General features: G+C 41.8%; 1 protein-coding gene, 1 non-coding gene and 1 pseudogene across 3 annotated transcripts in view; 2 read left to right on the top strand and 1 right to left on the bottom strand.

Moving 5' to 3' along the window:
* Positions 1-1,740: 1,740 nt before the first annotated feature.
* The window catches only part of LCMT1 (leucine carboxyl methyltransferase 1), a 66,058-nt gene continuing 46,149 nt past the window's right edge, over positions 1,741-21,649 (bottom strand). For both annotated transcript variants that reach the window (XM_065924528.1, XM_065924529.1), the window contains exons 6-11: positions 19,462-19,564; positions 12,272-12,392; positions 8,012-8,113; positions 6,698-6,789; positions 4,862-4,959; positions 1,741-1,957 (exon numbers count right to left, since the gene is read on the bottom strand). In XM_065924528.1, coding sequence (XP_065780600.1) covers positions 1,935-1,957; positions 4,862-4,959; positions 6,698-6,789; positions 8,012-8,113; positions 12,272-12,392; positions 19,462-19,564 — 539 coding nt within the window. In that variant the 3' untranslated portion in view covers positions 1,741-1,934. The remainder of the gene's footprint in view (positions 1,958-4,861; positions 4,960-6,697; positions 6,790-8,011; positions 8,114-12,271; positions 12,393-19,461; positions 19,565-21,649) is intronic.
* Positions 5,064-5,826, top strand: LOC136159056 (protein CEBPZOS-like; annotated as a pseudogene).
* LOC136161982 (U6 spliceosomal RNA) lies at positions 16,573-16,679 on the top strand. The gene has a single exon (XR_010661835.1). It is a non-coding gene; the product is annotated as a U6 spliceosomal RNA (small nuclear RNA).

The raw sequence follows: 21,649 nt of genomic DNA, 5'->3' as shown, positions 1-21,649 counted from the left end.
AATGTAAGGAAAAACAGAAATATAATTGAAGCCAAGTTTTAAAAACTTCAGCCAAATGCTACTGCTGCCACAATAGGTGAAGTGTTGTTAACACTCTGACCTTCATTTATGATCAAAACCAAAACCGACGCTAAGGGGGAGGTGAGGAGGAAGAGGGGTGGGTTGGGAGTTTGAGTTTGGCAGACACAAACTGTTATATACAGACTAGATAAAAAAACAAGGTTCTAGTGTATAGTACAGGGAACTAGATCCAATTGTAATGACCCATAATGGAAAAGAAAATAAAAAAGAATGTATACATACGAATAACTGAATCACTTTGCTATACAACAGACATTAATACAACATTGTAAGTCAACTGTACTTGGCTTAAAAAACATTAGGAACAACGCTAACATGGTAGTGCAAACACACATAAAAATGAAACAAGTTATAAAAAAGTACTTACCCTTTCTACTGATAATGTGCTATGAACATTTTCCATTCTGTTCCTTATCTTTTAAAAGTAACGGACTTGATTCCCCAAATGGATTCACCATCCATTAACAACTAGTACATGGTTTCAAAAACAATGAATTTGTAAATATGACATTACTGTTGAAGACCCATCAGTACCAGCCTGTGATCTTTTCCTTGAACGAATTCTTAAGATTTGAAAGATAATTGAAAAGCAAGTAACTTTCTCACTGGGTCATTCAATGTTATTTCACGCTGTATCACCACCGACTCCTGCCCACAAGCACGCTGGTGTGTAATGGGACGCAGGTCACACTCTAGGGAACACTGATCTCTGATTCTGCAACCTCTAGGGGAGGGGAGGGCTGGGGGGGCTGCCTTGCTGCCATTCTGCACACGTAGGTTCAAGTTCACAGCTCACTCACATAACCAAGAATGTCATCGGGCATAGACAGGCCCTATGATTCTGAATCTCCAGGGACCCTTTAATCTGTACTAGTATCATATCTGTATGAGTTTGTTACTGCTGCTATAGCAAATGACCACAGACTCACCGCTTACAACAATTCAAGTTTATTCTCTTCTTGTCCTGGGAGTAAGAAATCTGAAATTAGTTTCACTGGGCTAAAGTCCAAGTGTTGGCAAGGCTGGTTCCTTCTGGATGCTCTGAGATATTCTCGTGCCCTTTTCAGCATCCAGTGACCACTTACATTCAACTTTTACCCGTCCCTCATCTTCAAAGTGTATCACTCCCATCTCTGCTTCTGGCATCACACCACCTATTCCTCTGACTCTGCCCTCCCTCCTTCCCTTAAAAGGAAGGACTCTTGTGATTACATCCAGCCCACCTGGATGCTCCCACCTCAAGATCCTTAACTTACTCACATCTGCAAAGCCCCTTTTGCCATACAAGGTAACATACTCTCAGCCGGGGGGATTGGGAAGGGACATTTTAGAGGTTCATCATTCAGCCTGCCACAGTGACCAAGGTGAAGGAGGATTTGAGCAGGCAAGGGCAGAAATGGGAGCAGAGATGAGCTCCAACCTCTGGTCAAGATGCCAAGTGCAAGGTCAGGTGCCACACATAAGAGCACGTGGGAGTAAATTCCACAATGGATGCAAGGGCAGGAGCTGAGTCTGACTCACGGAGGGTGAGCCAAGGTCAAGGTCAGGCTGAGGATCTTTGGTTCCAGCTGACAAAGAGGGGAACCACAGTCCGTCCCCCCGCCCCCCCACCACCCCAGGGGAGCAAAGGATAAACAGCAAAGGACCCAACGCACTGGCAACTGGCAACGGAGATTTATTTAAACTGCTGGCCAACAGGAACAGGAACTTGTACAACCACCCCAGTAAACGAGGCTTCTTGGAGAATGGGGGAGAGTGGCAGCCGGGGCTTCCCCACTGCTCAGGAAACTTGGAGACTCAACTCCGGAAAGGCCGCTGGCTTCAGCTCTGGCTCAGCACGAGTCTTGAACAGATCAATAAGTTATTTCCTTCAAACCTGAGGGGAGGAAACACAGATGCTGAGAAGGGGCTGTCAGAGGCTGAGGCAGAGAAAACAGTCACAGGCGGAAGAATGTGACCCTGGGGCCCCAGGTCCACAGGGACTGGCTCTGGGGCGATGGCTGCACATTCAGTTACTGCACCCGGCCTTCCTGGTTGTGAAAGATAAGATTCCACAAGGAAACAGGAGGCTGGATGAGACAGTGTTTACAGGCAGCTTAAAAGGGATTAAGAAATGTTACAGCGGTTTATGGGCTGGCTCTCTGCAGTAAAACCCACACGTTCGTTCTTTAAATGCTGAACTTTTTTTTTCTGAATTAATACCTTTCATTCAGACAACTTGTTTAACGAGCTCAATCTTGAGTGTTCTGCTTTTTACCTTAAATTTAAAATTATTATTGGCCCATTTTGGGTGAGAAAGAAGTCAAAGGGTTACTGACTAGTCTTCACAATTCTGTTCACCCTTTTCTCTTTGAGTTAAATTCAGTAATAAAAAAGACTGGTGTAGGCAATTTATTTCTTCACATATCTAGTAATTTTTTTTTTTTTAATCAAATACTGACCAGTCCATCCTAAAGGAAATCAGTCTTGACTATTCATTGGAAGAAATGATGCTGAAGCTGAAACTCCAATACTTGGCCACCTGATGTGAAGGACTGACTCATTGGAATGGACCCTGATGCTGGGAGAGATTAAAGGCGGGAGGAGAGGGGGATAACAGAGGATGAGATGGTTGGATGGCATCACCGACTCAATGGACATGAGTTTGAGCAAGCTCCAGGAACTGGTGATGGACAGGGAAGCCCGGCCTGCTGCGGTCCATGGGGTCGCAAAGAGTTGGACACGACTGACCTACTGAACTGAACTGAACACAGTGGGTGGTAAGCTGAGGAGACTGACTTCTGATCTCTTCTTCTGAAGAGTGTTGAATTTTGTTTTAGCAGGCGATTTTATTATTGGAGAATCATTCTGATTTTCCAGAGTCTTGGCTGTAGGTTTGTTTAGTATCAATCTGTTTGGATTTTGTCCTACAGCCTATCCTCTAGGAACTTGGTCTTTTAGATGCTGAACTTCGAGCAAACACATACAGTTTCTCCTCTACACACATACAAGTTAAGTGCAGTAAGTCCCTTACATACGAACGAGTTCCGTTCCATTCCATTCCAAGAGCATATTAGCAAGTCCAATTTGTTCATAAGTACAACAAAGTTAGCCTCCATACCCAACTAACAGAATTGGCTATATAGTACTGTACTGTAATAGGTTTACAATACTTTTCACACAAACAATACATAAAAAATAAACACACAAAATAAAGAAAACATTTTTAATCTCACAGTACAGTACCTTGAAAAGTACAGTAGTACAGTACAAAAGCTCGGCATACAGGGGCTGGCATTGAGTAAAGAGGCAAGAAGAGCTGCTGACGGAGGCGGGCAGGGAGGTGGGAGGCTGTAGAGCCGAAGGACTGTCAGCAACAGGAGACGGAGGAAAAGCTGCCAAGTCACTCACACCTGACACTGATGGAACGCACGTTCGCATCTTTAAAAGTTCGCAACTCGAAGGTTCGTATGTAAGCAACTCACTATACCAATACCACAAGCAGTCAGGCGCGAAGTGGGGAAAAGAAGGCCCTTACATAGAAAAGCTCAATGCATCATTACTTGACAGAATCTAGAATTAATTCTATACTATTACAAGTCACCTATATTTTTTAAAAGTTTAAGAAAATTAAGTAAATGCAGACAGAGCTTCATGACAGAATATTTATAAAGACATGAAAATTACGCTCATGCAGAGATTTTAATAGCAAAGGGAAATGCTTATGTTATAATATTACGCTTATAAAGATCTGGAATCAAGGTTACATAGAAAATTAAACCCCACTAAAAGCAAATCAACAGCCAGAAAAATAATAGAAGGGAAAAGCTGCCAGAGGTTATCTCTGAATGATGGCCATATGGATGATTTTTTTTTCTTTGCCATACTTTTTTTTAGAAGTTTCCAAAGTCTCTGCTTAAAATTACACTGTTTCCAAAACTAGGGAAAAACAGCAGTACAAAAACACAGTAATAAATGATTTTCTAAATAAAAAATAATTTAAATGGATTTTGTAGACTGAACTGCCCAGCTGGGTAAATTTATAAACTGGTGGAAAGATAAGCCCAAGGAGGATGATTAACAACCTGGAATTTTCACACAGCAGACAGTCCTTGACTCCCCCAAGCTCTTTGTTTTATACTCACTACCTGCCTAAGGCAGTATGTCAGACATAGCTATAGGAAGTCTGAGGGCGCTTGTAACAGCAAAGGCCAGAACTGGGATCTAAAACTACCTCCACTGGGCTCGAGAGATGCCCAGGGGAGGCTAGGTCAACAAGGGGCATCGGTAAAGCAGGAACTGGGTCAAGTCAGGGAAACAAGACACTGAGACAAGGCTCCGAGCTTTGTCCCAACGGCTCGTCCAGGCCAGGGAATTCACCTTCAGTGTAAAAGAAGAGAGAAATTCAACCCACAGCTGCAGGGGTGTTAGACAGAAACAATGACCTGTGTGTTTTAACACCCAGGAAACCTGGTGACAAGCAGATCAAAAAGCTGAACATTGGATCCTTTCATTAAGATGATTACAAGACTCAAGGTCTCTTACCATCCAGTTGAGGAAATTCCACAAACAACCCTAACAGGCTGTTCATTGGTTTTCATACATGTAGTTTTATTTGAACAGTTCTCCTGGGTTTTGTGCTATAAAAACAGAGGATATAACTGCTGATTTTCTATGTTCACGGATCCATGTATACGAGCCCTAGTTCCTCCTGGGTAGAAAATTCCCATTGAGCGTTATGCTCTCTGGAGACAAAAAATACCCTAGAAAAATTCCAATCAATATAAGTGAAGTCACCTACCTAGTTCGCTTCCTCCTTTGGTGGCCCAGCAAAGGCAGTAATGCTGCATGAGCTGTTCAAGAAGCTCCATTTCGTCCAGGAATTCAAGCGACTCTATTCTGTGGAACGAAGAGACAACAGTACAAATGTATCCAATTAAAAATGAAGGCCGAAAAAGAAAAAAAAAAAAAAAAAATGAAGGCCGAGACACATACTGTCGGGCATGCAAAAGCGTTCAGAATAGACTATGTGAAAAGAAGCAGACTACAGAATAGTATGTGTGGCGTGGGTCCGTTTTAGCTTAATTTTATTGAAAAGAAGAAGAAAAAAAAAAACTCCATAAGCAAAGTCAAAAGTGACAGATGAAAACTAGAAGAGAATGTAATACAAATGACATGGAGGTAGATTTCCTTGTCATATAAAAGAGCTGTTACACTTCAGTAAGAAAGAACACTTTTTAAGACTTATTTAAAAGATGGGGAAAAGACCAGGTCACTGGCAAGGAAAAAAACAAGAGCTTTTCAATCTCATTTATGTGAAAAGAAACGTAACTTAAACCAGGACTGCTGCCGTGTCCTGCCTGCTGTCTGCACATGGTGGGGTTCTGCTCCAAGACCTTGCTTCAGATGTCATGGACTGAGCTCCGGAACCACTGGCAAAGAAGATCTCTAGGGGAGTTTTAGTAGCGGAACCTGTGGGCATTTTTGGTGTGTGTTTTTTTGTTTAAAAAGATGAACACAAGCCAAGATTTTAGGCAAACGATGAGCAAGAAATTTCCCTTCACCTTGGAAGTGTATTACAAATCCATTGAACACTCTGGATGGAACGTATGGAGTCAGAAAGCAAGATCAAGAAATATGGTTGAACGGCAAAAATTAGGAGTCTGATTATTGATCAAGGTTTGCTCTACTATTTCATAGGATTGGGCAAGATTAAAACTCCAAAGTTGACATGGGTGGATTTTAGAATATTTAAGGTTAAATGTAAATTCTAATTAAGCTGGAGGCTTTATTCTTCAGACTAACTGAAGAAACTGACGGAGGGTTTCTTTTATTACATTATAAATGGAATTTTGTTTATTACTCAAAATAAAGTGATTCTCCTTAAAAAAATGTTGTGCACCTGAAACTAATGTTGTCTGTCAATTATACCTCAATTTGAAAAACTACTGTCGTTAGCATATATCCACACATCAGTATAAATACCAGGCACCACTAAACAGGACAGGGTAACCCTGAACATCTTGACACACAGAGATAAATACAAACTATTGTTAAGCTTTTGAAAGGATGGTGGTTTACAGACAAATACATGTATCAATCTACTGATTCAAAAAATACAAATCTATAGATTGATAAATATTTATATACACATAGAAAAAGATTATACTCTGATTTATTCACAGCACACAACTGCTCTATACTTCACACACTTTACTTGAAAATTGTTTTAGAACAACAAGCACGTATTTCTTTTATAATGAGGGGGAAAGTCCACTTAAAAATCCATAAGCAGACTCCCCCACCCGCTTAGGACCCCTTGGGCAACTTGACTTTCCTCCTTTTCCAAAACACAGGGATTGTGCAACATTTCCACTGCAGAGGTGTAACTGCTTATTTTTGACTAAAATAACCTGTTTGGGCATAAACCTTATCTTGGCTAATAGCTAATGAGTTACTCTCAAGGAGCTAGCAATGTTTAATCTATGTTAGCAGCAGTTAACTTGTTTCAAAATAGGTCTAGTTTGGGGTTGGGTTTTTTTTGTTTGTTTGTTTTTTTTAACATTAAAAGATATGGACAATAATGGCTTTCATTCACAATTACTTGCCATGGAGTGGACTCTTGTCAATCCCGTACCTGATCACTTCGGCACGAGGCAGCTTGCTATATAATTCCATCATGTCCATGGCTGACACCGACTCCCACCCGCTGGTCAGGAGCCGTTCTCTCTAAAACGTGGGGTGGAGAGAAAGGGAGACGACAGGAGCTGTCACAAGACCTGGGCGCTCTTTGCACACACTGCTTCCCTCGGAGGGCTCCTCTTTCAAAAGTCCGTTCTGGACCCTCTCATCTGTCTTTTCAATTTCCCCATTTTCTCTACTCAACAGGTACTGCTATAATGGGGGCACCCTAAAGTATAATATTTGAAGAGAAATAAAGGAAGAAACTCTTCTATGTAAGCAACAGGTTTTTAAAGGGCCCTGGTGGTAATGACATAAGCCACGTAAAAACTAAGCCATTTAAAAGGGGATAGGGGTGGGGAAGTGCCTCTTCACCAAAAAATTTCTAAATTTTGGGGTAACAATTACAGATTGCAAGAATTTAAGTCAAGTACAAAGTGCGAATCATGTTTGGATCCTGATTCAAATACACCAGCCATGAACAGTTTTTTAGACGACTGGTAAAACCGAGTATGAATTGGGTAGGTGTCAGCAGCTACGAAGGAGCATGTCGACTTGTCAGATGTGATCATGGTATCATCAATATCCTGGGCAGAGGAAGGTCCTTACTGGTAGGAGATTCACACTGAAGTACTTACGAGGGAAATGAAACACTGTCTGGGATTTGCCTTAAATATTCCAATGATGTGCTCACTCAGTCATGTCCGACTCTTTGTGACCCCATGGACTGCAGCCCGCCAGGCTTCTCTGTCCGTGGGATTATCCAGGCAAGGATACTGGAGTGGGTTGCCATTTCCTCCTCCAGGAGATCGTCCTGATCCAGGGATTGAACCCACATCTACTCGTGAATCCTGAACTGCTGGCAGACTCTTTACCACTGAGCCACCTTTCCAATGACACCACCAACAAAAATTTGGGGGAAGGGGTAACAATATGGCAATGACAAAATATTATTAATTATTGAAGCTGGCTGGTGGGACATAGGTGTTCGCTTTAATTATTTCCTCTACTCTTATGTTGTTTGAAAAACAGCATAATAAAAAATTAAAGGAACAGGAGACAGGAATGTAAACTTGTATTTTCTATGTTAAGATGGTAGCACAGGGCTTGGATCTCCCCCACATGATGACCCAGCGGCCCACGTGGAGACCTGGCTGCCCGCAGGCAGGCACTCCGGAAGGACTCTCACATTCTCCCAACTGCGGAGGGAGGAGGCCCTTTCTCGGTTGGCCAAGGGTACAAGGGGACATCTGGGTCTCTGCCCTCTGACCTGCGACTCCAACGACTTGCAAGTCTCCACTCCGGCCAGGTCACACTGTCGTCTCCGCAGGTTCTCGATCATGATCTGCCCAAACCGGTCATCCATGTTCACCTGGGAAGGGAGAGAGGAGGCTGGGTCTCTCTGGCTCTTAAAACATGCAAATTAAAATAACCACCTCCTATTTCTAAGCAGTCAAGGCTGACAATACCCAGTGCAAGTCATGGAACCCAAGTGCAGTGCTGATGAAGTAAGCCCTTGAAAGGCAACTGGGCAGAGTTCATCCATTGCAAACGCTCAGCCTGGCACCAGATAACGCCACTGCTAGGAGCCCGTCTCACAGGTAGACTTGCGTGTGTATGCGAAGATGCAAGAACATTTACTGCAGCACTATGTATGATAGAAAGGATCTGGAAAGAACTTAAATACCCATTGCTTGGGGTTAAATAAATTCTGGCGGGTTTATACAATGAAGTACCATATGCCCATGAAAACATAAAAAGAAGATAGACAGATATGAGATGGCCCCTAAGATAAACTCTTGAAAAGTAACTTACAGAGGAATGTGTACTATATGCTCCCATCTATCTTTAGGAGAAAAAAACTCTCTTCACATTTATATATGCACAGGAAAATTCTAGAATACAGCAAGGTTGCTTCCCAGGTTAGAGGCTGAGGTCTGCGATAGATGAGAAACTTTTCTTTGTTTACCCTTCAAACTAGATGGCTTTTTTTTTATTTGCATGTGGCATTACTTTGTGAATAAAGAAGAAAGGCCAAAGAATGTTCAGACTACTATACAATCGTGCACATTTCACATTCTAGCAAGGTAATGCTCAATATCCTTCAAGCTAGGCTTCAACAGTACATGAACCAAGAACTTTCAGATATATTTCAAAACAGGATTTAGAAAAGGCAGAGGAACCAGAGATCAAATTGCCAACATCTGCTGGATCATCGAAAAAGCAAGAGAGTTCCAGAAAAAACATCTACTCCTGCTTCACTGACTACACTGAAGACTTTGACTGTGAGGATCACAACAAACTGTGGAAAATTCTTAAAGAGATGGGAATATCAGACCACCTTACCTATCTCTGAAAAAAAAAAAAAAACGGTTTAAAAAACATCATGTATATATGTGTGCAAAATGGCTGATGCACGTCAACGTATGGCAAAAACCACTACAATATTGTAAAGTAATCAGCCTCCGGTTAAAATAAATAAATAAAGGACATCATGTATATATGTGTGCAAAACAACATATTATGCACATTAATGTAGTGCATACACTGGTACTTTGTCATATATAAGGTATCAAAAATTCAGCACTTTAATAATATATGAAGTGATTCCCCAATCCTCTGCAAGACAAGAACCAATGTTACTCTTTTTTGCGGGGGGATGCAAAGCACTTACATGGCAATAATGATACAATTGCAGACTATTCATTCAGAATAGAAGCATATTTGTGAGCACAAACTCCTTCATTTTATTGCCTCGGTTTGAATCTTGGCTTGATATTTAATAGCTGTGAGCAAGATACCTAATCCCTTGGTTCAAACCCTTACCTGTAAAACCAGGAATAGTACTAGTACCTACCTTGTGGGCTGTTGTAATGATTAAACAGGTCAATATATATGAAACTCAAAGAAAAGCGCCGGCTATATAAGTAATCAAATCCAAAGAATCTGAAATCATTATTAATGAAATAATCATCATCCATGTTGTTTTGTCATTTAACTATTAATTAAATAACAACATAAGACATATGAGCAATTGACGAACATAAGGCTGATGATTCTGTACTTGTCAGGAAATAAATGAATTAAAAGTTGATTATTCACAAAATGAAGGTGGTGGGCAGGGTTTAACCCCATTGAGGAACAGCTGTGGTCAACATACTAAAAACTAGTACAATCTCAGCCCTGCTCCAAAGTGATAAGGTCTCTGGCCAAAATTTATTTAACCCCTTATCTCTCATGTGATGTTGAATAAAAGAACACACAAATGAAACAGTACACATCTGAAACATGTGGAAACGTGGGAAGTGAAATTCCTTCTCCCCAGGTGTGGTGTCCTGAAAACAGAGACAGGTCGCCAGGATTTCTCCACGTTGACAGTACAGACTGACGAGGCCAGCAACCATCATATTCATTCACTGGGTCAAAAGACTACATCTGCTTCCCTGGTGGTCCGGTGGTTAAGAATCCACTGTGCAGGGCAGGGGGTGCCAGCTCAAACCCTGGTCCGGGAAGATCCCACATGCCTCGGGGCAACTAAGCCCGTGAGCCACAACTACTGAAGCCCGTGTGCCCTAGAGCCCGTGCTCCACAAGAGAAGCCACTGCAACGAGAAGTCTGAGCACAACTCGAGAGGAGTCCCCACTCTGCAACCAGAGAAAGCCCACGCGAGCAACAAAGACCCAGTGCAGTCAAAAATAAATACATAAATATTTAAATTTTTTTTTTTTAAAGACTGAATCTGAGGAATGCTTCCAATTAAAGAGAGGAAAAGAAGAAAACTCAACCAACCAAGAACAACCTATACCAGCACCTGGGCTGGGTGGGGGGTGGGGAAGATAGGAGACCAAGGTCCAGTCCCAGACCTGTATGTAGCTACGTGACATTGGGCAAGGCGCTGCACTGCCCTTATCTGTAATGACATTTGAAAATTAAATAAAAAGCGGTTAAAAAAATAAAATAAAATCAATAAAGCTAAACTAAAATAAACAATAACAGCAGCTAACATGTACTGGCATTGCTCATCACCAGTCCACTGCTGTTCAACATCTCAGGAATTCCATAATAATTCAGAGAGGCAAGTCGTCTTCTTTTTTTAATGAATGTACTTGCCAAATTTAGTTTGAATTATTTAGACTTGAGAGGCAGGTGTTCTTATCCCTGGGGCTCTGAGAGATCCAAATAATAACTGAGTTAATAACAGCTTACTTAATGCTGTCAATGCTTGTGCACCTGTTAGCTCATTTATGAACAATGAAGTTGGGGTATCGTTAGCTTCATTTTTCAGATGAGGAAACAGGCACAGAGAGGTTAAGTAACTTGTCCAGATCACAGAGCTAGGCAGTCTGTCTCCACAGCACAAACTCTCAACCACAAAGCAATTCTGCTGCAGGTCACACAGACCCAAGACGAATTATTCCAAAACACTAAAACATAACCTTTTAGGCACCAGATGAGAAGAGGACAACGAGCCAGAGGCCAGACTCAGTGATTTTAGAAATTAGGAAAGTGAAGTGAATTCTCCAGGGATTCAGTCCTTGGAAGTCTCCAGGCCAGAATACTGGAGTGGGTAGCCATTCTCTTCTTTAGGGGGTCTTCCCAACCCAGGGATTGAACCCAGGTCTCCCACATTGCAGGAGCTGTGAGCTCATTGAGCTCAGTTCAGCTCATTCCAGCTGAGCCACAGGAAATGTTACAGTAAAACCCTGGATTTCTAATCTCTCTTGCAAAATCGGGAGTTCAGGCAACTCTAGGCTCACTCCATGTGGTAATAACTGACTGGCAGTGAAAAGCGGGCATCTCGTGAAATGGAACGTGGGTGTCCCAGTTCACCACAGGCCCCACCACTCCACACCCTATGACACCTGGCCAGCTTCTTCCATCTGCATCACTATCTGCCTCTGAAGGCATGTGAGTTCACTACCCCTACCCTGATGACAGCCAAAATTTCCTCCATCACGACCTATGACTTTACAGTAAACACGGAGATAAAGTAAGAACACAAAAAGCTTCCTTAAAGGCCAAGATGGAAGTTCCAGAAACTCTAGATAAAAATTTGCAAGCAGTCATGAACTCAAAAAGACTTGGTTTAGGGCAGTGGTTGGGAATCCACCCTGGAATGGAAGGGACACCGGTTCAGTCCCTAGTCCGGGAAGGTCCCACGTGCCGCATGGCAACCAAGCCCACGTTCCACGACTACTGTGCCCACACTCTCGAGCCCGTGCTCCACAGCAAGAGAAGCCACCGCACAAGAAGCCCTGGCACCGCAGAGAGTAGTCCCTGCTGGCTGCTACCAGAGAAAGCCCAGGTGCGCAACGAAGACCCAGTTCAACCAAAAGAAAGTTAAATACATAAACATCAAGAAAGGAAAAGAATACCAGGTTTGCTGGAATTGACTAACAAAGGAGCTACATGAGAACTACAGAGGCAGAAGGAAAAGAATAAGGGAAAGCATATTCCACGGGTGCTCAAGAGTGGAAAAGTCACCCCTGGAGTCCTGCGCAGAACGTGGATTTCTTGAGCTTCCTCTTACCTGTTCATAGTTTATGAACATGGCAGTCTCAAAACTGTTGGCGGCCCACTTGAGGAGGTTTGCAGACTGCTCCGGAGTCATGTACACCAGCACACATTCGGCTATCAGGAGGGTCGGCAATCTTAAGGGAAGGAAAAAAGGCACATAAATATGTTTTCATCCAGGTGGGATTCTCTAAATGTACTCACGTTGCAGTTCATACCCCAGTGCTTTCGGTTTTCATATTAACAATCAATGCAGCATGAATCTTCAGTTTTACAATGCAAAAAGGTGAGTGATCAGTGATGATTTTTGTCTGGCTGTTGAAAACGCAGACTATAAAAATGGCTACAAGTTCTTCCTAACTGTACACCCACACTGTGGCACTCTGACCAGGCAGAGCCTCCCACTCAGGCGGCAGAGTTTATTTCCCTCTTCCTGCAATTTGGGTTAAGTCGTGTAACTTGCTTTGGCCAATGGAAAATCAGCAGAAGCTTGGAAATGACCTGGACGCTGGCGCTTGCTCTCCTGCTGTACGTGGAAACCTGAAACCACTATGGAAATGAACCCAAGCTAGCTTGCCCTCAGAGGGGAGGTCCTGTGGTTGAGAATGACACAGCTCCACTGATCAATCTGTTCTCCACACATGAACAAACCCCAGAGGACATGAGTTAAACCTGGCCCCTAACAGATGAATCACCCAGCTAAGCCCAGTCCAGGTAAAGAAGGCTATTTGGGAATTTTTTGCATGATTTTTGCAACTTTTTTGTAGATTTGAATCATTTAAAAAATGAAGTTAGACATATTTACAATATATTTTGTAAGAGGTAGCCATTAGCAACATTAGAAAGAGGATTAACACTTTTCAAAATGTAAGTGAAAGAAAAGCAGACAAGACAGCCCATAAAGGAAAACAGAGAACACAAATGAAATCTGAATACTTGTTACACCAATTGTTCTTCATCTACTTCGTAGATCTCCAAAGTGAGGCAAACTTCCTATGAAGATCTGGTCCGATTTATACACGATTACTTCCATGACCTTCCAGCACATTTTCTGAACAGCTGGCTATACAGCTGCAACTGTATTCAGAGTCAGATGCAGCTGACTCAGGGGCCTAATATGTGCCAATTCCTCAACTGTTTTCACACGCGCTACCTGATTTTCAAGACCATCTTGTGAAATAGTTTTCATCCCAGTTCATAAATGAAGACACCAAGGCTCAAAGAGATTAAAAAAAACAAAAACCCTGCCCTCTATTAAACAACTAGTAAGCAGAAGTAAGCTTCTTGGCAGAAAAGTTATGACAAAGCCAGACAGTACGTTGAAAAGCAGAGACATTAGTCTGCTGATAAAGGTCTGTATAGTCAAGGCTATGGTGTTCCCAGGAGTCACATACTGTTGTGAGAGTTGGACTGTAAAGAAGGCGGAAAGCCAAAGAATCTATGCCTTCAAACTGTTCATTTCAGTTCAGTTCAGTCACTCAGTCATGGCTGACTCTTTGCAGCCCCATGACAGGCTTCCCTGTCCATCACCAACTCTCGGAGCTTACTCAAACTCATGTCTATCGAGTCGGTGATGCTATCCAACCAGCTCAACCTCTGTGGTCCCCTTCTTCTCCCGCCTTCAATCTTTCCCAGCATCAGGGTCTTTTCCAGTTCTTTGTATGAGGTGGCCAAAGGAATGGAGTTTCAGCTTCAGCGTCAGTCCTTCCAATGAATAGTCAGGACTGATCTCCTTTAGGATGGACTGGTTGGATCTCCTTGCAGTCAAGGGACTCTCAAGGGTCTTCTCCAACACCACAGTTCGAAAGCATCAATTCTTCGGCACCTGGCTTTCTTTATAGTCCAACTCTCAGATCCATACATGACTACTGGAAAAACCATAGCTTTGACTAGACGGACCTTTGTTGACAAAGTAATGTCTCTGCTTTTTAATGTGCTTTCTAGTGAAGCTTTTCTTCCAAGGAGCAAGCATTTTTTAATTTCATGGCTGCAGTCACTATCTGCAGTGATTTTGGGGCCCAAGAAAATAAAATCTCTGTTTCCATCGTTTTCCCATCTATTTGCCATGAAGTGATAGGACCAGATGCCATGATCTTAGTTTTCTGAATGTTGAGTGTTAAGCCAACTTTTTAACTCTCCTCTTTCACTTTCATCAAGAGGCTCTTTAGTTCTTCTTTGCTTTCTGCCATAAGGGTGGTGTCATCTGTGTATCTGAAGTTATTGATATTTTTCCCGGCAATCTTGATTCCAGCTTTGTGCTTCATCCGGCCCTGCATTTCACATGATGCACTCTGCATACAAGTTAAATAAGCAGGGTGACAATATAAAGGCTTGACATACTCCTTTCCCGATTTGGAACCAGTCTGTTGTTCCATGTCCAGTTCTAACTGTGGCTTCCTGACCTGCATACAGATTTCTTAGGAGGCAGGTCAGGTGGTCTGGTGTTCCCATCTCTTTAAGAATTTTCCACAGTTTGTTGTGATCCACACAGTCAAAGGCTTTGGCATAGTCAATAAGACAGAAATAGATATATTTCTGGAACTCTCTTGCTTTTTCAATGATGTAACAGATGCTGGCAATTTGACCTCTGGTTCCTCTGCCTTTTCTAAATCCAGCTTGAATATTTGGAAGTTCACCATTCACATACTGTTGAAGCCTGGCTTGGAGAATCTTGAGCATTACTTTGCAAGTGTGCGAGATGAGTGCAATTGTGTGGTAGTTTGAGCTTTCTTTGGCATTGCCTTTCTTGGGATCGGAATGAAAACTGACCTTTTCCAGTCCTGTGGCCACTGCTGAGTTTTCCAAATTTGCTGGCATACTGAGTGCAGCACTTTCACAGCATCATCTTTCAGGATTTGAAATAGCTCAATTGGAATTCCATCACCTCCACTAGCTTTGTTCATAATGATGCTTTCTAAGGCCCACTTGACTCTGCATTCCAGGATGTCTGGCTCTAAGTGAGTGATCACACCATCGTGATTATCTGGGTCATGAAGATCTTTTTTGTATAGTTCTTCTGTGTATTCTTGCCACCTCTTCTTAATAGCTTCTGTTAGGTCCATGCCATTTCTGTCCTTTATTGTGCCCATGTTTGCATGAACTGTTCCCTTGGTATCTCTAATTTTCTTGAAGAGATCTCTAGTCTTTCCCATTCTATTGTTTTCCTTTCTTTCTTTGCATTGATCACTGAGGAAGGCTTTCTTATCTCTCCTTGCTATTCTTTGGAACTCTGTATTCAAATGGGTGTATCTTTCCTCTTCTCCTTTGCCTTTAACTTTTCTTTTCTCAGCTATTTGTAAGGCCTCCTCAGACAACCATTTTGCCTTTTTGCATTTCTTTTTCTTGGAGATGGTCTTGATCACTGCTTCCTGTACAATGTCACGAACATCCAACCATAGTTCTTCAGGCACTCTATCAGATCTAATCCCTTGAATTTTTTTTTACCACTTCTACTGTACTACCGTAAGTGGAAGCTAGAAAAAACTACTGGGAGTCTCTTGGACAACAAGGAGATCAAACCAGTCAATCTCAAGGGAAATCAACCCTGAATGTTTGTAGGAAGGACTGATGCTAAAGCTGAAACTCCAGTATTTTGGTCATCTGATGCAAACAGCTGACTCACTGCAAAGTCCCTGATGCTGGGAAAGATTAAGGGGCAGAAGAAGAGGGCGTCAGAGGATGAGATGCCTGGATGGCATCACTAGTGCAATGGACATGACCTTGGGCAAACTTCAGGAGATGGTAAGGGACAGAGAGGACTTGCATGCTACAGTCCATGGGGTTGCAAAGAGTCAGACACGACTGGGTGACTGAACAACAATAACAAGAAGCAGAAGTAAGATAGGAATCCAAGGTAAGATTCCAAGACTCGTGCTCTCTTCATTCTGAGTAGGCTCCAAGTCCACTGGTATCAGCTTTAAAAACTAATCTCCTGCTGACCTTCACAAACCCACATGCTCCCAAGAAATCTAGCAACACACCCTTGAAAGTCAAGACTTTCCTTCTGCTAAAAGAAAACATACTACTTGCTCAGCACCACTAATTATTAGAGAAATGAAAATCAAAACTACAATGAGGTATTACCTCATGCTGGTCAGAATGGCCCTCATTCAGAAGTCTACAAATAACAAATGCTGGAGAGGGTGTGGAGAAAAGGGAACCCTCCTGCACTGTTGGTGGGAACGTAAGTTGGTGCAGCCACTGTGGAAAACAGTATGGAGGTTCCTCAGAAAATTAAAAATAGAATTACCATATGATCCAGCAATCCCCCTCCTGGGCATATATCTGGACAAAACTATAATTCAAAAAGATACAGGAGTGCTCGCTTCGGCAGCACATATACTAAAATTGGAACGATACAGAGAAGATTAGCATGGCCCCTGCGCAAGGATGACACGCAAATTCGTGAAGCGTTCCATATTTTTAAGGAAGCTGTGGTACATATACACCATGGAATATTACTCAGCCGTTAAAAAGAATTCATTTGAATCAGTTCTAATGAGATGGATGATACTGGAGCCCATTATACAGAGTGAAGTAAGCCAGAAAGATAAAGAACATTACAGTATACTAACACATATATGCGGAATTTAGATAGATGGTGGCGATAACCCTATATGCAAAACAGAAAAAGAGACACAGAAGTACAGAACAGACTTTTGAACTCTGTGGGAGAAGGTGAGGGTGGGATGTTTTGAAAGAACAGCATGTATATTATCTATGGTGAAACGGACCACCAGCCCAGGTGGGATACATGAGTCAGGTGCTCGGGCCTGGTGCACTGGGAGGACCCTGAGGAGTCGGGTGGGGAGGGAGGTGGGAGGGGGGATCGGGATGGGGAATACGTGTAACTATATGGCTGATTCATGTCAATGTATGTCAAAACCCACTGAAATGTTGTAAAGTGATTGGCCTCCAACTAATAAAATAATTAAAAAAAAAAAAAAAAAAGATACAGGAACTCCTATGTTCAGAGGAACTATTCACAATAGCCAAGATGTGGAGACAACCTAAATGTCCATTGACAGAGGAACGGATGAAGAAGATATACTGTATATATTCAATAAAATACTACTCAGTCATAAAAAAGAATGAAACAGTGGCATCTGCATCAGTACGGATGCAACTAGAGATTATCACGCTAAGTGAAGTAAGTCTGAAGAGAAAGACAAATACCGTATGACATCACTTATATGTGGACCTTAAAACATGGCCCAAAGGCACCTATCTATAAACAGAAGCAGGCTCACAGACACAGAGATCAAGTCTGTGGCTGCCAAGGGTGGGGGCGGGGGGCGAAGGAGGAAGGGACTGCACGTTTGGGATTAGCAGATGTAAACAATTACATATAGAATGGATACTCAACAAGGTCCCACTGTACAGCACAGGGAACTATACTCAATATCCTGCGATAAACCATAATGCAAAAGAACATAAATAAGAACGTAAACGTGTGTATCACTAAGTCACTGCACTATACATCAAAAACTAACACAACACCATTAATCAACTACACTTCAATTAAAAAAATAAATTTAAGAACACACACCATATTCTGCAATTTGTGAACTATGCAAGTGTCTCCCCAAAGGAAAAAAGAAGTATAAATACTCTTCGCAATGTATGGACCTTACTTCTGAACACTCAAGTGAGACAGATTCAGACAGTAAAGCTGGAGTGACAAAGTCCATTTTGACATGTGGGCTGGTGGGGACGTAAATCCTGTGAATGACGACCTAGCTGATGATTCCATTAGAAATGTGAGCAAGAACTTCAGTACGCTGAGATGACAGCCATCGCCATGCCGATGCGTCAGGAAGATCACTCTTCCACCCTCTATACTTCCCTCACCCTCCACTGCCCAAAGCTCGTCTGTATTTGCATCTGTCCTTAGCCTCCTTCTTCCTGTCTCAGGAGACTGGGGGGTGTTTCTCTCCCCTCAAAGGCTAGTTAACTCAGTCCATGCTCATTTTCCTCCCTTCCCTCTCCTCCAGTGATTTCCCTCATTGTTCATTTTTCACTGTTTGCTGCTGATTCCTTGCCTTCAATTTATTTTTTTAAATAACTTTCCCTTTTCCTCCCCTTCCTTCCAAACCTCTCCCTTGAGTCTTTCACCTCAAATATCCTTGAAAGTGTTATCTTCACCCACGGCAGACCAAGTAGGTATGCCGTTTCCTCCCACTAGCTCTTTATCCATCTGACCAGCATCACTGTGCTAAAACCACACCTCCCACTGCCCTCCTCTGCCTCCCAAAGGTACCCACACTCAAGAATTTGGAGTGTACCCTTCTGGTCCATTTTAAAAATACTTCCTTGATGTATACATGTAATCTCAAAAATACAGTATTTGGGGGGAGGAGTTGATTTTACACATTTGGTATCACACTCTGCATACAACTCTGCCATCTAACTTTTAAAAACTCAACATTAAATTTTCGAGCTCTCTCCAAAGTCATGTATTTTACGTATCATTCATCCATTCTCCTCCTGATGGACATTTCAGTTGTTTCCAGTTTTCTGCTACTAAAAATGAACATCCTCCTTGTACATACATGTAGACCCTCTCGGGAGAGACACACCCAAACATGGAACTGCAATATCACATGATACCAGCAATTTTACTAAATTCCAGATTGCTCCTTGCAATGGTCATACCAAGATCACTTCTACCAGTGGTGTATGACCATTCCTTTCCCTCAATATCCTTGCCAACACTTGATACTGTCAGACTTCTACATTTCTGCCAACCTGGTGATAGTAAAATAGAGTTTCGTCTGATTACCACTGAAGTTCAATGCCGTTTTAACACGATACCCAGTTTCCTCTGAGCTGCCTGGTCATCTATTCTTTGCCCATTTTTCCACCAGACTTTAAAAAAAAAAAAATAGTAGCTATTCTTTTATATCCTGGATGCTAATCCTTTCTTATATATGTTACAATTATGTTTCTATGCATACAATTATCTTCCCTCAAACTTATGATATTAGAAATCAGTATTTTACAAAAGCGATAAGAGTGATTTTCATGGGAAAACAGACTTGGGGAACACTGCTTCTTAAAAAACTTCAGAAAACTACTCTAAATAGCAATGAAATGATAAAGATTACAGGAGACAAGATGGTATATGTAATTACACCATATTTCCAACTGGCCTTATCTTCAATTAGCACGAAATCACAAATGTAAGAGGTTAAAAAAAAATCTCACTGTGTACTCATGTTACATTTCTTTAGCTTTTCTTCCAGGTCAGGTATATCTCGGAGATCTGCTCCAATGATGGCGTATCTCGTTGAATCCAACATGTGCCCATCTGTAAACGCAAGAAGAGATGGTAATTTCAACAGAAACTGATCAGGAAGAGATGTAACTTCAATGGATGTGGCTTTTTCAAAACAAAAGTAAATGTACTGTTTTCCTCCACTATAAAAATGCATGCTCATTATAGGGGGGTAAAAATCAAGTAAGATCAGGTGAAAATTAACTAAAATTATACTTTTCAAAGATAACTATTAGTGTTTTAATGTATAGCATTCTATCCTTTTCTATGTGCTTAAATTCATATACACAACACAGATACATCCTCCCCCCATTCTCCCCCCTCAAATACACACACACACATACACCTTGCACAACAAAAGAAAATGGGACCACCCAAAGCTTGTTCTGAAAGCTTTTCCTATTTAACAACAGTTATCAGGACAAATGAACTTAACTTACAAAACAGGAAGAGACTCACAGGCTTAGAGCATGAACTTATGGCTGCTGGGGGGAAGGATGGGGGAAGGGATAGTTAGGGAGTTTGGGATGGACATATTCACACTGTTATATTTAAAATGGACAACCAACAATCACACACTGTACAGCACATGGAACTCGGTTCAATGTTATGTGGCAGCCTGGATAGGAGGGGAGTCTGGGGGAGAATGGTTACATGTATATGTATGGCTGAGTCTCTTCCCTACTCACCTGAAACTATCACAACATTGTTAATGGGTTATATTCCAGTATAAAAGAAAACGTGGGAAAAAAGTACGAGGGACAACATTCTCTGTAATGATTTCACAGTGCTTCACTGAGTAGATAAAACAACTCACTTAGCCAATCACTCAGTATTAGACAGGCAGTATTTCCAAATTTATTTCATCTGAGGCATTGCAATGAATATCCTTATATACATATTACAAAGGACTTGCCCAGTTATGCTGGTTATCTTGAGCAGAATCAGGAGATCAAAGAGGAAGCCTATTTAAATATTGGTACTAATTGTTCTCAAAATGCTTTGTCAATTTGCAATATATTACATTTAAAAGAAAACAGTTGATGCACTCTAGTATTTACAGATAAAATAATATTTTGTTGTTCAGTCGCTAAGTTGTATCTGACTCTGCAAACCCATGAACTGCAGCATGACAGGCTTCCCTGTCCTTCACTATCTCCTGGATGGAGCTTGCTCAAATTCCTGTCCGTTGAATCGGTGAGGCTATCTAACCATCTCATCTTCTGCCACCCTCTTCTCCTTTTGCCTTCAATCCTTCCCAGCATCAGGGTCTTTTCCAATAAGTCAGCTCTTCATATCAGGTGGCCAAAGTATTGGTGCTCCAGCTTCAGCATCAATCCTTCCAATGAATATTCATGGTTGATTTCCTTGAGGACTGACTAGTTTGATCTCCTTGTCCAAAGCAGACAAGAGTCTTCAAGAGTCTTCTCCAGCACCACAGTTTGAAAGCATCAATTCTTTGGCACTCAGCCTTCTTTATGGTCCAACTCTTACATCTGCACATAACTACTGGAAAAACCATAGCTTTCACTATACAGACCTTTACAGGTAAAGTGATGTCTCTGCTTTTTAATATGCTGTCTAGGTTTGTCATAGCTTTCCTTCCAATGAGTGTCTTTTAATCACCATCTGCAGTGTTTTGGAGCCCAAGAAAATAAAATTTGTCACTGCTTCCACTTTTCCCCCTTCTATTTGTGATGAAGTGATGGGAACAGATGCCATGGTCTTAGTTTTTTGAATGTTGAGTTTTAAGCCAACTTTTTCACTCTCTTCTTTCACCCTCATTAAAAGGCTCTTTAGTTCCTCTTCACTTTCTGCCATTAGAGTGGCATCATCTGCATATTTGAGGCTGTTGATATTTCTCCTGGCAATCTTGATTCCAGTTTGTGATTCATCCAGCCAGGGATCGAGCATGATGTACTCTGCATGTAAGTTAAATAAACAAGGTGACAATATACAGCCTTGTCATACTTCTTTCTCAATTTTGAACCAGTCAGTTGTTCCACGTATGATTCTAACTGTTGCTTCTTGACCCACATACTGGTTTCTCAGGAGGAAGGTAAAACAATATTCCCTTTAAGATATTCTAACTGACGTTGGAAGAAATGGTATATATTG

The sequence above is a fragment of the Muntiacus reevesi genome, chromosome 2, assembly GCF_963930625.1.
Source record: "Muntiacus reevesi chromosome 2, mMunRee1.1, whole genome shotgun sequence".
In the NCBI taxonomy this organism is placed as follows: Eukaryota; Metazoa; Chordata; class Mammalia; order Artiodactyla; family Cervidae; genus Muntiacus; species Muntiacus reevesi.
This window is presented reverse-complemented; position numbering and strand designations above follow the sequence as displayed.